The sequence below is a fragment of the Aedes aegypti genome, chromosome 2 (assembly GCF_002204515.2).
Source record: "Aedes aegypti strain LVP_AGWG chromosome 2, AaegL5.0 Primary Assembly, whole genome shotgun sequence".
Classification (NCBI taxonomy): Eukaryota; Metazoa; Arthropoda; class Insecta; order Diptera; family Culicidae; genus Aedes; species Aedes aegypti.
In genome coordinates this window covers 331,682,691-331,701,277 of record NC_035108.1, presented here as the reverse complement: position 1 = coordinate 331,701,277, position 18,587 = coordinate 331,682,691, and the positions used below count along the sequence as shown (strand labels likewise).

Here is an 18,587-nt window from a genome sequence, read left to right as displayed (position 1 = left end):
GTCAGTTCAGCGCCATTTTCAACTTGCATGACAAATTGTGACACGGTTCACGTCTTGCATTGACTCGCAAAAAATAAATGTGCTTTAAATCGAATTTCCATCAGTAAGCTATAATTTTTAGTATTATTACAAGCTGCTAACGATAAACAAGTATTTTGTTTTCATTTCATATGAAATTTTCGATGGTCTATCTTACCCCAAAATATATTTGTACCTGGGGTAAGTGGGACCTATCAAAACAAAAACCAGAATCAAAACTTTTCGTACACGTTTCATACATTTTGCTAGAGAGTAGCACTAAAACATTCAAACAAATTATTTTTATCAAAAAAGATCAACCTCAAATTACGTAATTGCATAAAAGGGAGAAGAAAAGTATTATGATTCTTTAATTTTTAATTATTTTTTTTATTTTTGAAATACGACTTCAAAATTGAACAAACAAACAGCTGAAATTTGAAATGCATCATGAGAAAGATTACTTTTTTATGTTATTTGAACTTTATTTGTTATTTGTACCAAATTAAGTAGTGATGGAAAACAATTCCATCCCATAAGGTGGTTTTCTGCTATGCATATAAATAATAACAAAACATATTTATAATTTCCTCAATTATTGATTGTTTATGTGGTACATTTTAATTAACAACTTATAAAAGATATATTTTGAACATGTTTAATTCCTCTTTACATTTTTATTGAGGAATTTTCAGTTAATATTAAATGTGAGGTGACATATTATTAAATAAAGGGTTTCTTCCTAAAACGTAACGTATTTTATGGTTGATCCCTTATGTACATCAAATATGTACTTAAATTTAAAAATCTTTGACTTATCAATCCTATTATTATAATGATTGACTTACTGATGTGGATTGACGCATAAAACTGGATGTGTCCCACTTGCCCCGCTTAGCGAGGTAACTGCGTCCATTGGCTCATTCTAAAACTTTCTTCCAAGGTTTTCACAATTTCGTAATTATTCGATTAGTTTCATGCACACACCAGCAAATATGTTGCCAAAACGTGATTGTGTTGTTGGATTTGAAAAATTTGACATTTGAAAATTTTATTGAACAATTTGTTTGAACTATCGTTTTTTTCGTTCCCACTTGCCCCGCGGTGCCTTACCACTGACTTGCGATTCACGGCAGTAAACTTCAATAAATAATTTTCAGTAATTAACTTTTAGCATGATCTTCAAGGTATTCAATGATCTTTGATCGTTTCTTTTGCTCTAAAGTGTTTATGGCTTTTCAAATGTTTGAAGCAAATTGCTTTAATATTATGACTTAAGTTTTTATCATACTTCCATTTATATGTGTTGAATTTGAAAAAATCCATAGCAAACCCGTAATTAGTCAAGCTAAGTTTTGATGTTTGTTAGGTTTCTTCATCAGAATATCTGAAATGTGATTTGTTATAATTAACATATTATTTTGAAAAGTTACAGTATCTGTTTATTTCATTAAAAACATTGTATTACTCAACAATTGTATTGTCAAATTTGAACTTCCATTTCAACCAAAATTTAAAAAAATGATAAATCCCGGGATTCCGGGATTTCCCGAGACAGGCATAGATTTTTTTCCCGAATCCCGGGATGAGCAAAATGGCTGGGAAATGGACACTCTATCAGGGATTGAATTCTGAGAAAATTAAAAGTGTCTCTCATTCATCGCTCTATGTAGCAATCATGATCCGCAAAACATCACGAGAACTTGTTAATCATCTTTTGCTACAGCTCTGATTTAATCGGGGGATAACAGTGCATGATAAAACAAACAAGCTCCAATCCTGGCGGACATTATATTGCTCTCGAATGTTTGAGGATTATTTATCATGTCAGTAAAATAAAACACCTAGAGGATGACGGGATAAGAGCGCCCACCGGAGTAAGAGGTGGAGGTTGTCCCCAGTTTAGCATGAAAATGGCGGTTTTCTTGAAAGTTCACCATTGATATTTACATAAAAATATTTACATAAAAATTGTCATAACAAACATCAAAAATAAAGTTTTTGCTCATCGATATTGAATTTGATCTAAATTAAGCAGATGCGGATTTTAGTTATGAATATTGCGCAAGCGGGTCAAAGCCGACCACTGCTGATGGAGTAAGACCCCTAATTTATAGCAAATAAAATGTCTAAACCATTCAATAAGTTTCAACTAGGTTTACTTGAATAATCAAAATTATTTAATTTATTTATTTATTTATTCAAGTAAAATTATTTTTTTATATGCGAGCAAAATCTGCATATTTTGTTATAATTTTTTAATCCAAAAAAAGTGCAGGATAAACAGTGTAGAACTCATGAAACATCTTTCTTCTTAGAATCACAATGTGCGTATTTTCTCGCAAATTTTCTACGAAAATCGTGGTGGTCGCTTTTACCCCGTCGCTAAAAATAATCTGGATAATAATCACCTGTGATAATTATGACATGATTCCCGATTAGTGCGAAAACGAATAAAAACCACAATAAACTCCGCTAGCACGAGGCTAATCTGACTATGAGAGCGACAAGAAAGAGAGTGGGTGCAGCACACGCACACATTCAGTGTCGTCCACTGTTGGTGTCATTTCAATTTTCAATTTGACCTTGAGGCATTGACATTGAGAATTAAATATTAAAAAATGGAAATGAATTTTATACTATTGGTGCACGAAAACGGCAATGTGATGCCTCCAGTAGATAAATAATAATTGCAGTTTTTTCGTTCAAAATCAAGTAAATTTACAAGAAAATGTGTTCACTGTATTCTATTCTCCAACCGAAACACAGTGAACACATTTTCATCGAATAATTTTTAGTTTTGAACAGAAAACCTGCTTTTGAAGTTTCAATGATGACGATGATTACGATGACGGAGCGTTGATCGTTAAGAAAAAAGTACAACTTTTGCCATTTGCGGATGTTTTTGTAGGGTACTTTGATGAAAATTATTTGGATGAGAATCAGTGTAGAAAAAGTAATTGAAAAACTGAATGCACGCTATAACAGATTCGTACATGTATTGTCAAAGCAACATGCACACTAATAATAAATCGACTATAACGGATCCTACTGAGGGTCGACGTTGTTGACTGTATATTGAAATATGTTGACACTGCTTGAGGAAAATCGCTGGTTTTCTTTTGTTGAGCACGATATTTCCGGACAAACATGGAAAAATGGCCAAAGTTTTTCTGTGCATTTTATTTTTATTTTTATTGGAAAAGAGTAGAAAGATACGTGTTTCAATATTTTATATTAATCAAAATAAAAGGTGCTATCGTGACATTGCTTTTGAATGTGCAGGAATTGATTTTCAACCGATTGCTGTCAACTTGATGAAATGTAAAAATATGTTTTAATGAATTACGTGCTTTTATCATGTATACAGAAATTTTGTATCGATTTCTCACTCCCAGGTTTTTACTAACTATCTCTCGTTTGCTGCTGTTATTTATCAAGCTTGTTACAATTTGCAAAACGTTGCCGACGATGGACCGAAACAGACGGGATATTTTCTTTTCGTGCTTCGATCGTGCCTTGAAATCAAATGAGGAAGAATTGTGCATTGTTTTAATACAGCCTTTCCATACATATCATACGAGAGAATATATTCATATTGATGAATGGATGTACCTATAATCAAATTTGTACGATTCAAAATGTTGACTGGCAAGTTTCTTAATAACATTCCATCGAGCAATTTTATAAGCTCAAAAGTTATTGTTTAGCCTAATAACTCTATAAATCCTTACCAATCGCTTACAGCCTAGTATCTAGACTTATCGGCAAACAAGCCAAGGGCGAGTAGTAATAATAACCATTGTCTTTAGAATCTAGACCTCTTCGCTCTATTGGCTATTTTACCAAACGATTTTTGTTTTGGACTTGGGTATTAGGACTTCTTTTAGACAGACTGTCAGCCCTTTAAATCTAATGATCGTTTATGCGAATAGATCCTTTCGGGTTAAAATCAATATTTTTCTTCCAGCCATACTGGCTTAAGAGCTTTTTTAGTTAAACGGACCTAACGATCATTTCGTCCTAACGATTATTTCGGGCTATCGATCGTTTTGGTTTCAGATTAACGATCATTTTTATCTTATGACTGTTTTGCTTTAACGACTTGATCAGCTTACCTATCCTGAATTAACTTTTCAGTATATCAATTCTTTTGATACTGGAAAAGTAGAGAAGCTAGGCAAAATACAGGACGCTTCGATGCTTACTGACTTTAAAATGGCTTGCTCAATTTTCACCACCTAATTAAATTTCAATCTTGTCGCTCCCTTGCGACGCCTATCCACCTATTCATTTCCATCATTTGCTTCTATACAGGGTGATTACTAATTCCTGTCAGTAAAGTAAATGATCGTAGATAAAAGATGTATGTATGAGTTTTAATTTCCAGTGTACATCCTGTTTTGTACATCTATAAAGTTTGTTTTGACAAAGTAAAGATTAAATCTTTTTTCATTTACCATAGTTTTTAGTTACACCTGGCACGCACGTTTTCCTCAGATATGTATTTTTGACTAAACTCCGTTGAAAAATTTCCCTGATTGAAGCAGCATGTTAGCACAATCTTTTAAACTTACTAAGAAACAGCATAAGACTGATTATGGAAAATTTTTGCGAAAAAATATGTCTTTTTTGATTAAAATATATGCTTTTGAATAACGTGCGTGTTAAGTGTAATGCTTCTGAAACAACGAATGTGGCTCGAAATTAAGGTGAAAAAATAAATATGTTATCTATGTATAGTGAAGACAAATGTTATAGATGTACAAAACTGAATATGCACTGGTAATTAAAATTCATATAACCATCTTTTTTCTATGATTACTTATTTTACTGACAGGAAATAGTAATCACCCTGTAGACTCCCTTTAGCTTTGAGTCGCATGACCGCTACAGCCATAAAACAAAATAAAATTAAACAATCACGGTCGATACCTTCTCCTTTCTAGTAGTAGTCCTCAGAACTCAGCAAGGAATCTCCACTGAGAATTCTCAGGAGTATGCAGCAGATTTTCCATGCACTTCTGCGATCCCGATCAGATTTCTGCATGTTTCACATGATCCCGCACATTATCCCCAATATGCCGCTGAATATCCTCATGTAATTATGCATTCAGTAGAAATCAGATATCTCTTTTATCCAGTGCATTATCCTCAAGATTACACTGTAAATACTCCAACTTCCGAGTATCACTGCTTCAACCTAATGAAGATGATTTTGTTTATTAACGCCTGCAACCTCCGTTTGCGAACTTACAGTGGGGTTCTTTAATTTAATCAGTTCTAAAACGAGAGTTATGTACCCAAACTGTCCAAAAGGTTTTCTGTGGTTGAGACCCAGTTTTAGAGGTTCTTAAAAGCTTCTAAAGCATTCCGAAGAGGATTCCGATGATTACAAACAGGCTTTCGGGGGTTCCCAGGAGTTTGCAAGGACTTTTTTGAAGGTTTCAGACAAATGTTCTATTCTAGAAGATCCTGAGGGTTTCTAAAAGTACAAAAAGTGTTCACAAAAGCTACTTGTGAGTGTACCAAAAACATCAAATATTGTGTTTTCAAGAACTCCAAAGCGATTTACGAGTATTCCCCGAGGGGTTTCCCAGGATTTTGAAAAGTCCCATGGAACGCTCTCTAGGATGCTCTTGAAGATCCCCTGAGGATCCCCTGAGAATATTTTGGAAGTCTGATACTTCTGATATTTCCTTTTTCGAAATCGTTTTCGAAACACACGAAAACTTCTACAAACCCCTGTAAATCTCCGAAAATCCGTTATGCACCCTTTTAACACCTTGAGAACCAAAGGGGCTTCCTTGGCAGAAGTTTAATACCCCTCGTGGTTTCTCATGTAAACAATTTGAGAATCCCTGTTCACTATTGGAATCCTTTCGCACTGATTTCGCTAGACGGGTTCAGAGAATCGTTAGGACTATTGCAAATGTTCACTGTTCTCGTAGAACTATATAGACAAACACTCTTCTTGACAGCAGAAATTTATTTAGAGCTTCAAGCTAGAACGGTAGGAGAACATTAACTAATAATTTTCATATAATATTACAAATATCTTACAAATTAGTGTTCTGAAGCAACGAATTAACTGTCTTTTTAAATCTTCAACCCGATATCGCTTGCTGGCTACTAAACGATAGATTTATTTGAGTGAATAGGAATTCATACTTGATTGTCAAAGATTCTAACCTACAGGTAGCAACTCTTCTTGTAATTAGGCCGAGAAAGGCATATATTGAATTCAGTGCGAATTGCAGATTAACTTTATTAATTTTCAATTATTAATTCAAAAAAAACATATAAATTTAGTGCATTGTAACGATTTTTGAATTAAATTCACAAACTTACTAGGAAATAATATGTTTCTAGATGACCACTCAATTAAAGCTTTCTGACACGTTTTATGTGTTTTTTTAGATGACAGCTTGCTTTGACGGACGTAAAAGATTTGTAAACTTGATCTCGTTTGGTGTGAACAGGGTTGCCAGTTGCGGTGCTCTCGTAGAAACATTCACGTCCCCACCTTATGGATCTTTTAGTAGCCACTCTAAGTCTATGCTCAGGCTGTTATTGGAAATAAAAAAATAGAACGATTAGCGTTTATACAGCTGTAACGCAAACGTCGCGTAGCTGCAAATATTAGCTCAATAAATTTCGTCAGTTATCGCTTTTGCTGCTTTCACTAAGCTGTAACTCAACACCTAATGATGTGAAATAAAAGTTCCCATCATCAATCCGGCTGCTCCTATACAATAATATTTATTATGTTGAGCAGTGCTCAATATGTATATAATTCTGGACAATCATTTGAAAAGGGCACCTCAAATTTTCTAGAGCACAAATCTAGAGAACCGGACAGTGGTTCAGTTCAGGCTCAAAACTTGGTCAGTTGGTCATTAACTGGTGGTGACCAATCGATGAAGTTTTCAGCTTGATCCGTTTTATGATTCTCTAGATTTGTTCTTTTGAAAATTTGTGTTTTGGCTTCGATCCATCTTAAACTTAAGAAACAGCACAGGCGAAGAGTGATTAAACGCGAATTTATGTGCATCTAAATATAGCTTGGATGAAATTTCGAGCAAATTACGAAGGCTGTAGCTTCAATCGATATCAGAATATTGTAATCTGGCTGAACACTTAATTTTCTAAATGAAAAATCCCCACTAATTTTTGTAAAGAAACCCTTTGAAACCCGTATATTTTTTGGAAAATTTCACCAGGTACAACTCTCGCGTTGAGTATCATACAGGCGTATCTGCAGTGATCGATTTCTCTTCGTCGATTTTTTCTTTGGCTTAGTACACGAAACTCAATCAATTTTCGGAACATTTTATGATGCTACATGACGGAAGACAATGACTAATTTCTATGAAATCAAAAACAGCTGTCAAAACCATTCGTCCGGATAAGTAATTTCCAAAAGAGAAAATCGATGAAGAGAAATCGATCACTGCAGATACGCCCTTATGATACTGAACGCGAGAACTGATTCCTTTTGACTATTTCATATGAAAATATATGCCCAGGATGGATGAGAGAAACTTGAGTTTGCGAATGATGTTCCGTTTTTTTAACAGTTGATCTTGAAGTATTTTAAAAAATTCTAGTAGAAATGTTTACCTTCGTTTTACCCTTCCAAAAAAAAACATTATCTTTAAGTTAACAATGCGCCCCTAGAGCCAAATCCTGGTTGCGCCACTGATGAGCGGATATTGGAAAACACAAAAATACTTACTGAGCCAATGACCGCTCACAGGGTCTTATGTTTCACATATAAAGAATTAATTCAAGAAATGAAAATAATGTCAGACGACTTTGAATGAAGGATGATAATGTTATTAGATGATATCCTTGCAAAAAAGCTTGCATTTTCAAACGAAAAATTAGTGTTAGCACTAGTGAGCGGTAATAGAGGCATTATCGGCTACTGGTGCGCTGATGGTACAGACTTTAGCTCTATGACATTACTCCACATTTGTTTTATTGTTATTATTATTTAATTTTAAAACTAATACTCACATTTCATCTTTTCAGGACGACTGGCGCTTCGTTTGCATCCTGTGCGGAATCTTCACGCTCATCTCGCTCGTGTCGGTGTACCCGATCCCAGAGTCACCCAGCTGGCTGGTGTCCAAGAACAAGCTTCCCAAGGCGGAAAAATGTCTGAAAAAGGTTCGCGCCATCAAGGAAAACAACCATCCCAAAATCCACGAAGAGCTAGACAACCTGGCCGACAACATTGCCCGTTTCCGCGCCAACCAAACGAGCAGCTCCAAGCTTATCATGCTTCGCAAGCCGGAAGTCTACAAGCCTCTGTCGATTATGTGCACATTCTTCTTCTTCCAACAGTTCACCGGAATCTTCGTCATCATCGTGTATGCCGCACGCTTTTCTATTGAGGCTGGCGTCAGCATCGACCCCTTCCTGAGTGCAGTCTTCGTGGGTCTCACCCGTGTTGTGACGACTATCTTGATGAGCTACATTTCAGACAGCTTCGGCAGACGTCCACCGGCACTGTTCTCCGGATTCGGAATGGCTACTTGCATGTTCGGACTGGCCGCCTGTACCGTCTATCCGGTCAAGGGTACTGAGTTGCAATGGGTCCCAACATTCCTGCTGGTGGCATTTATCTTCTGTGCTACCCTGGGCTTCCTAACGCTGCCATTCGCCATGATTGCCGAGATGTTCCCAACGAAAGCACGTGGCTTCCTTGCCGGATTGACCATCTTTGCCGGCTACACCATGTCGTTCATCATCATCAAGGTTTACCCGGCCATGGTGCACGCCATGGGCAACGAGTACGTGTTCCTATTTTTCGGTATCGTATCGGTCATCGGCATTGGGTTTGTGTACATGTTCCTACCGGAAACGAAGGGCCGGACCTTGGAGGAAATTGAAAATTACTTCCGGGGACAGGTGGACGCTGGGGAGGTCGAACTTAAGCAGAACCATGATTCTAAGGTTTGAAAACCATACAAAGGGCACCTTCCAAGCCGGCATCCTATCAATGCCATTATAAGTAAGAACTGTGATATGAAGTAACACTTACAATGTAAGCGAATAACTACAATTAGAAAACCCGAATGTCAGTAATCTTAGGAACATAATTCGCAGAGCGCTAGGAAACTTTGTGTAAAACAAATTGACATGTGTTAGCCAGGATTAAAAATCGTAAACCAGTAGAAATTTTAGTGATTTGATAGAAAAACACATTGTAGGTATCGAACAACTTGTTGCACACCCAGACATGTATTTACAACAAATCCACAGATCTATCTATATGTTTAGGTAAAATAGAACAATAGAACATGTTTTTGCAGGAAAATCCACAAGAAATAAGTACACTGCCATAATACAGCTCAGGTGGCAAAGATACTTACCATCATGATCATTGATTGTGTTACAGACATATGTTATAGTGCTATTTTAGAATCCAGTTAATATTATGGCCCGTACTATTTCAAAAAATGCACGTCAGGTGCGCGGTGCATGCAGGTATCTTACGCTTAGTGTACGAAATAAAAGACAAATGAAACAATTTACAATCGTTGTTTTTTAAACTGAAAAAATATCATAATTTCCCAAATAACCAAAAATAAATTGAAGCCAAATATATCCCTCGAACTTATAGAAGTCTCACAAGTTACTTTACCAATTTCAACGAAATCGAACGTATCAACGGTAGCACTCAACGAGCTTGATGCTTTGATATGGAAATATCATTATTTCAAAATTGTACTAGATACTAGGTTGCACAGTAAATCCCCAATTCCGAGAAACTAGAAGGAACATTGTTGGTCTAGAATTACGTGGCAGATCACAAGACGTTTCGTATATGAAAAATACACTAAATTTTCCGCAAGTTCATTATTGTTTTATGTAACAATTAAACAATTAAAGGTTGAACGTTTTCAAAAATGTTTCAATGTATGACATTTGTGCAAGCTTCTAAAGGTATTATTAGAAACCATATGATCGGTTCCATTAGAGGCTTTGCTTAGATGAAGATGATCCTTTTCTGGACTTTTAAATCCCTACCCCTTTCAATCATACTACTACTACGTCTTTTACTACTAGTTCCAATAAAACAGATCATCTCACGCGCTTGCTTTATTATGTGATGCAGTATATCGACTCAAATCAAGTGTCTGCGCCCAAATGTAGTCTAATTGCGTTGCAAGCTTGAGCACTGTATGCTACGCTTACGTATGTTTTGCCTACCGACAACCAAGCGCCTCCACACTCTACAGCATACAATTTCTTGAATGAAATTAAATAAACGCTGACTACTATTGACAACGACAAGATTGAATCATAGGTAGGGAAAGACGGGGTAAGACCGCCCGCCTAAGCAATTTAATTCACATGTCAAAATCAAGAATCAATAAATACTTTTACAACGCAGCGTGTCGTTTTTTAAAGCATTGGGCATGATCGAAAAACATCACAGGTGTTGTATTTGTAAAAAAATATTTATTTCCTGAAGCTTCAAAAAGTGATTTCTTATCACGATTATTTTTAGCGACGGGGTAAAACCGCCCACCCACGGGGTAAAAGCGACCACCTCGATTTTCGCTCACAATTTTGCGAAAAAATATATCAGTTCCCTGTTATTCTAAAAAGGATATTGTTTTAAGAATTCTCCATTGAATCACATGGATATGGAATTTTTTAGGGTTAATTAGTTCAAAAAACTTTAAATATATACTTATCATTATTTTAAACACCCATATTTTGGAAAAGTATGCGGATTTGGTGTGTATTTTTAACAAAATTGATTTTATTTTACTTGAATTAGTAATGTTCAACATAGTTACAACTTTTAAAATGGAGTAGACATTTTATTTGGTATAAACTAGGGGTGGCGGTCTTACCCCATCAACAGTGGTCTGTTTTACCCCGCTTGCGCAATTTTCACAAGAAGGGCCTTATTTCAAAGTCAAATATTTACAATTCATATTTCACTTCACTGAAGCATATTTCACATTTATGTTAAAGCATGGACGGGTAATTTGTTATGTTTTGACAAAAAATCCCTTCCGAAATCCTTAAGTGAGCATCTGTTAAAATAAGATCAAATTCAGTAGCTACGATCAAAAACTTTGTTTTTGATATTTGTCATTGAAAAAATAATATTGGTATCACGCAAAATGATTTGGAATGTCAAAAATCTTGTGTTTTTGCAAAGTGCTTGGTGAACTTTCAAGAAAACCGCCATTTTCATGCCAAACTGGAGGTGGTCCGTCTTACCCTGGCGGGCGCTCTTACCCCGTCTTCCCCTATATTGTTTTTTCTTCTAAAAACAATTTAGCAAAATTGGGTTAGGGCAAAATAAGGTGAGTTACCGACACCGCTTGAAATGTACAGCATCGTGTTTTGTCTGCTTAATAAGGGTGTCCCAAAATCTCACTTTGTCAGGAAATTTGCGAGCTCATCCTTTAAATGCTAGGGTTTCGTTCTACTTCGTCGTAAGCGCTATTATTTGTCGTGGAATATCATGGATATTTACATGATATGTCATGTAACCTTCAATTATATGTCATGTAATCCAGCAGGATTCTGTGTGATTACATGACATATAACACATTTTTATATGATTTCAGACTTAAATTTACATGACGTCCTGTTTACATGACGTGTAATATTCATTATTTTTAACTGTGCAGAAAGCTTTAGAAACCCAAAGAAAATCAATTGGGATCTCTATCGTTTTCATTCAATGAATAAGAATTCGTATAACGGTGAACAGTTCACGTTTGTTTCACAACTGGAAAATGCCTCTAATAGAATCATTGACCAAATGGTCGCATCTTATCATGCTAGCTGTCCTATTCAACAAAGGTCATCTAACAGGGATGTGCCTTGGTGGAATGACAAGCTGGCAGGATTGAGGAAGAAATCCAGGCGGTTGTTCAATAGAGCAAAGATCACTTTAGATTGGGTTGAATACAAAAAAGCCATAACAGAATACAACAGAGAACTAAGGCACGCCAAACGTAAGGACTGGAGACGGGTATGTGAAAGCATCAACAACGCTCCTGCAGCTGCAAGGCTGTGCAAAGTCCTTTCAAAAAACCATTCAAATGGTCTAGGTTGCCCTAAAAAAAGACGACGGCAGATTTACTGTTGACTCTTCTGAAACACTGGAAGTAATGATGAGAACTTATCTCCCTGAATCGATCCCATATTCGGATGATGAACAGATCTCAGATGAGGCAAGACATGTATGGTCGATAAATGCTTATCAGAAAGCTTGTGAAATCTTAATGCCTTCGAGGGTCGAACGGGCATTAGGCCGTCCCTTATTTTTCGAAAATGCGAAATGTTATAAGTTCGTCATTGTAAAGTGCTTGTTTTGGTAAGAAAAAAATCTAGTAAAAATTTGATGTCCGTACGTGGGCGCTAAGTGGTCCCCCAAAGAACCTAAAGGTATTAGGTGTAGATGACCCGAGCTCGCTGCTCTAGTGTACGCAACATAAGTACGAAAAGCTACTAGTTTAAAATCAGCATAGAATTTTAAGTAAAATAATATTTTATACTGTGTGTACCTTCATAACACTGCACGCTGACATTAAAATTTAGAACTACAGAGGGATCATTCAAATATTACGTAACGCAACAGGGGGAGGAAGGAAGTCTTCCGTAGTGTTACGGTGCATACCAAAAATTTAAATTCTTTATACAAAAGTTGTTACGTGGGGAGGGAGGGGGTCTAAAATTGGCAACTGTTTTCGTCGGCTCCATCCCATTACCCCGAACGCCATTACCCCGAACGCCACTACCCCGAATGGGTCACTACCCCGAAAGCCATTACCCCGAATGCATAACATTTTGAGACTTATTCTAGTTAGAGAATGGGGAAACAATTGTACGATTACTTATGAGTATTTAACGAATTTGACTCAACAATGTATTTTTTCAAATGTTAGATGATAAAAAAGCAGCTAGTGTTTCAGCACATAATTTTTACGCACTAAGTTTTGTTTGGATTTGTCCTTTAATTTCAGTGAGAATCACACAGCCACATTGCAATAATCTGAAGAACAGCCTATTTCGAAAAGAAGGATGAATTTATTATGAAACGGATAGCTATAATATGCACAACATTATGATGTAGTAAAGTGTCTTATTGGACAAGGTACCCAATTCCTTTACTCATTTATGTAGGTGTCGGGCTACTAGGATCAAATCTGCCGGGAAAGATGATATTTTACCAGGCTTACTGCAACAAGGAAAAAAGACGCTTTGTCTTCTCTTAACCGAAATATTAAAAGCAAGTGTTGCGCTTTCATTTATTCCAAAAGCGTGGCAAAAGGTTCGAGTTGTTTTCATTACAAAAGCTGGAAGAAAGGATAAAACAACTCCCAAAGCCTTTCCTCTGTTCTTTTAAAGACAATGGAAAAAATAATTGCTGACTGCATCAAGTCAACAAGTTTAATAGAAATGCCTCTTTGTAAATACCAATTTGCGTATCAATCAGGTAAATCTACCATTATGGCGCTGCAGTCGCTGGTAAATAAAATCGAGAAATCTCTTGAAGCCAAAGAAATAGCCGTGGCTGCTTTTCTCGATATTGAAGGAGCTTTCGATAATGCATCCTATAGCTCTATGAGTTCAGCCATGGAAGCAAGGGGCTTGGATAAAAGTGTTATCGAATGAGTTATGACTATGCTCAAAGATCGGAAAATTTCGGCTGATATAGGAGGTGTGTAAATATCTTTAAGATCTACTAAAGCAGAATTTCTCAACCGGTGGTCCACGGACCCCTAGGGGGCCGTGACGACTTATCAGGGGGTCCGGTCCGTGAAGCCATTGTAAATAGGAGTATTGAAAATATATTTTTTTGAAGTTTGTTGAATAAATTTAAAGCAATTCTCTTGCTTCAGATTTGTTATATCAAAAAAAAATTTCAATTTTGTTTTTTTATGCACATAATTAAACTTGTAATATTATATTATAAAAAAACTATTGTTATTATTATATACTTGTAATATTATTTTGTATGTTGTAGAATATAAATCAAATTTTACCTCACCAGCTTTATATTAACATTTCTTCTAGTGTGAACTAGAAAATAAAACTACTAGATAGATGTTGACAGATGTCGACAGATTCTTGGCGAGATCCTAGTAAAATGTTTAAGAAGTTGCTTGGCGAAGTTGATTGGCGAGGCTGGAGAAGTTCGAAATTGTATACTATTTCCAAACCACTGGCGTCGGAAGATTTCTACGCAGAAACTTGACGTGGCAAGGTTTTACAATACAATTCTCCCAAAAGTAGTAAGTTGACTCCTTATAAGCAGAGTTGGAAGAAAATATTATATTCACACTACAGTAGGCAAACTCACGCCTATCCTGCTGTAGGAAAAATGCAACCCAAAACTACTGTTCTATTTCCCGCATTTTCAGCCTTTAATGACACTACTGATTTAGAAAATTCATGTACCCAACATAGGCTACTTGATGAGATTCACGATTTTATACTACTGTAGTGAGAAGAACCAAGTGTTTTTGGCAAAATTCAGACCTACTACTATTATCATTCCCAGCCCTGCTTATAAGTCTATAGAAAAGATACTATAAAAACATTTTGCAGGGGTGATATTTATTAGACACCTAAATTATCTTTGGAAAATTTCATGACTAGAACAAAAACGCGGAATCTGGTGAAACTCTGAAGATATCTGAAAAATCTTCCAAACCTTATCCTAGAGAAATTTTTATTGTACTCCTAGAAATATTTTTAACAAATCGCTGGCTTCTCAACAACCTAACTTTAGTTAGATTTTGTACACACTTAGAATTTTTTCATGAACTCGGCTGTACGAATCTAAGATTTCCAATTTTGACCGAAACTCAGCTAACAAATTGTCCGGTTGCTTAGCAACGCAGCACGATTTACTGATACTCGGCTTTTATTTCCTGAGATCCCAGGAAATTTGTTTACCGTCTACTTAGCTTTGTGAATCTCGGTCAAAATTAGCCGAGAATCGGCATTCTTAATTAAGTGTGTACATAATATCCTTTCTGAAAGTTCTTTTTAGAACTCTTGGGATGATGTTTGGTAGACTCCTGCCAAGTGGATTCAGATTAACTTGGTAGGATTCTTGCATTATCTATGGTAACATACAGGTCATGGTATGTCAAGAATGTCTTTTGTTCCATAATAAGATCTTTAGAATTTTCTTTCAATTATTTTTCGGGGGTCCGCGAGATGTTTGTAGAATTTCAAAGGGGGTCGCAGCTTCAAAAAGGTTGGGAACCACTGGTTCTCAAGGAGGAGCGTTATCGACCTTACTGTGGTCTCTTGTAGTAGACGAACTCCTTAGAAATCTAAAAGGAGGTAGTTTTATATGCCGATAATGTGACCATCTTGCTTCGTGGAAATTTTGATAACACGATTTCCGATCGGTTGCAAACTGCATTGAACATTACTCTCAAACAGGGTTGGGAAAAAATCTGAAATTTATTCTACAGTAGCCAAACAAAGCCAATCGCAGTCAGCGAAGCCAGTGAAACTCACGCCTACCGATGCTGTAGGCAAAGAGCCTTGAAAATCGCAAAACACCCGTTGCTAAGGGCAACCCAAAATTACTGTAGAAAAATGTTCTATTTCCCGCTGCATTTCCCGCATTTAGAGCCTTCAATGACACTATTGTCTGTTTCATTCGCAACAAAACGCGCCGCCAACTTTCGAACAGACTGAAAAAATCGTCGCCAGCAAAACAATCAAAGGAGGTGATTTGCCATTATGTTGGCAAACTGGTGAAACGTCAAATACCAGAAAATAAATCAAAGGAGGTGATTTGCCATTGTGTTGGTAAGACTGGTGAAACGTCAAATTCACAGCGGTTGCTTGGCTGGCGACGATTTTGGCGATGGTTTCACCGGCGGCGATTACAAATCGTCGCGTCCGATAGGGTGCAAAATTAACAATAACGATTTTGAAAATTCATGCACCCAACATAGGCTACTTGATGAGATTCACGTGTTTAAACTACTGTACTGGGAAAGCCACGTGATTTTCGCGAAATTCAAGCCTACTACTATTACCATTCCCAGCACTGCTCTCAAATGATGTAGAAAAGAGGGGTTAAACGTAAACCCTTCAAAAACTATTATCATGCCTTATACCAGAAGGAACAAGGTAAAGCTACACAGCCTTCTTTAAATGGAGTTCTAATTCAATTTTCGGAAGAAGTTAAACACCTTGGGGCTACTTTGGATAAGAAATTGAACTGGAATTGTCATCTGAACAAGGTCCTAAGTAAGGGTACTAATGCCCTGTGGGTCTGCAATAAAGCCCTAGGAAAAACTTGGGAACTGTGACCTAATATGTTAAACTGGATTTATTCAGCAATAGTCCAACCAAAAATTACTTATGCTTCACTGGTATGGTGGCCCAAGACAAATAAGGTAACCGCTCAGAAGAAGCTGGCTAAATTGCATAGACTTACTTGTATATCAATGACAGGGGCAATGAAAAGTACACCATCGGTTGCCTTGGATGCCCTTCTTACTATACTGCCTTTGCATCAATTCATTAAACTACAAGCTGCAAAAAATGCCTTGCAGTTTTTCGTTATGATAAAATACTAGATGGTAATTTGATTGGTCACATGAAGATCATCAAGAAATTCAATTTGAATTCAGATATGAAAACAATAGAAGAATGGATGACAACGAAGACCAACTATGATGTTCTCTTTAGAGTGGTTAAACCCTGAGACGAGTCTCGCGGAGTCGGTCTTCTCTTTATGTGATTGCTAAGTTTTTTCTTATTCCACTCTGTGTTTATATCAATCATGCGCAAGCCGTTCAAACCTCACATGAGCATCCCAGCAAAAAACTATTTCGTTTGCATCACACAGAAGCAAAAATAGCCTTTAGCGTGAAGTTTCATGCCAGAAAACGTAGCAGACATTATGAATAAATAGTTTTGTGTACAGATTTATCAGCATCTTTGGAAAATTTGCTTCACTGACTGAGGTTTTTATTAACAGTTTATTTTGAATACAATACTTTTCACTTTTTCAGCCATAAAAACGGCGGGCTGCATTTGACGTTTCGTGACAGCGGAATCTAGGCTGCATATGACGTTGATATTTTTTCTCTTCGCTAGTCTCTCTCAGGTTAAACCAAGCCACTATATTTGGGATTCTAGTGGGCCAAGTTTACGTCCAGGTTCTATTGTATTTTATAAAGGCATTCATATGTGGATCAAAGTTAGAGTGGAAATGCATTCTTTTTCTGAAGCAATTGGTCAGTAGGAACGAGGTTACATTATACGGCCATTGTGGAATTGAGGAGAATGAAATCGCCGACAATCTAGCAAGACAGGGTGCATCTTCGACCTTTGAAAACCGTTTTGTGGTGTTTATGAGTGCACTCTCAGGATGAAACTGAAAAATTGGGAAATGTCCATGGTAGAATCCAAGGTATTTTAAAGATACCTTGGCCCGGGCCATTTTTAATCTCAATAAAGGAAATCTTAGCGTAATAACTGGCCTGAAGACCGGTCACTGCCCAAGTAGGTATCATCTTAAAAATCTAGGAAATCCAATCCTCTGAATCACATCTCAATTGTGAAAGGATATTTGATGCGCACCATAAAAAATATGGGTCATACCACAATATTCCCAAAAAATGGAAGCAGTGGTTAAAAGGCTCTATAGATGAGGAAAAAAAGAAGAAGGGAACTTAAGCGAAATGTGACGATTTATACCAAAGTCTTTTATAAGGAGTGGGTGGAGAGATTTTGAAAAGCTTTATTTTGCGTGACGTTATTTATGGACGCTTCATCTCTTGGGATCAGTTTCAATATCAACACAGTAAAATATGGCGAAAAATATTCTATTCTAAATAGACTGACAAAATTGTACCAAAAAGCTGTCAAATCGGGAGTAGACAAAATCAGTGGCCTTCGTAGCCATGCGGTCAGTGTCGCCGAGGCATTTAACCACATCGTGCTAAGGAGTGTTGGTTCGATTCCCGCCTAAGACCGAAAAACTTTTCGAGAGGAATGTTTTCCGACTTTGCCACTGGGCGTTGCATGCTAGTCCGTTGTCTAGTGTGGTGCTTCCTTCAAAGGGCAAATATCCCACTGGAAGCATTAGCGTGCAGTGTCTTTTTAAAAGATAAAATCGGGGTTTGACAGCACTGGAATCAATCATTTGGTTCAATTGTTCAGTTAAAAAAGTAGATCTTGATTAACCCACATTGTTACAGAAAACTGCGGAAACCCTGAACGTGCAGAGCAACTAAAAACGTATCGTATGAGATCGACGAAGATGGAGCTATACGCTAACATGTCGGGCAAAGGTACAATATAGGTAGTAACTCGATATTGTGTTTACGGGAGCCTTGATGAAATCCTCCCGTGTTTCTCGAATTCCGAACGAGCATGTACTGGAGTTCGAAGCAAGTACACTGGCTTACAGTGAACAGCAAACAGCAAGCAGTTACTGTTGTTATTGGTTTGTTTACCGTTTTTCATAATATAACAACTTGGATTTTTGTGATATATTTCACTGTAGTGCAAGAAAAAGAAAAACGTTAAAGGTATTA

General features: G+C 36.8%; 1 protein-coding gene across 3 annotated transcripts in view; it reads left to right on the top strand.

Moving 5' to 3' along the window:
- Positions 1-9,566, top strand: part of LOC5576056 (facilitated trehalose transporter Tret1) — a 55,600-nt gene extending 46,034 nt beyond the window's left edge. For all 3 annotated transcript variants that reach the window (XM_021845961.1, XM_021845960.1, XM_021845962.1), the window contains one exon: positions 8,056-9,566. In XM_021845961.1, coding sequence (XP_021701653.1) covers positions 8,056-8,988 — 933 coding nt within the window. In that variant the 3' untranslated portion in view covers positions 8,989-9,566. The remainder of the gene's footprint in view (positions 1-8,055) is intronic.
- Positions 9,567-18,587: the final 9,021 nt, after the last annotated feature.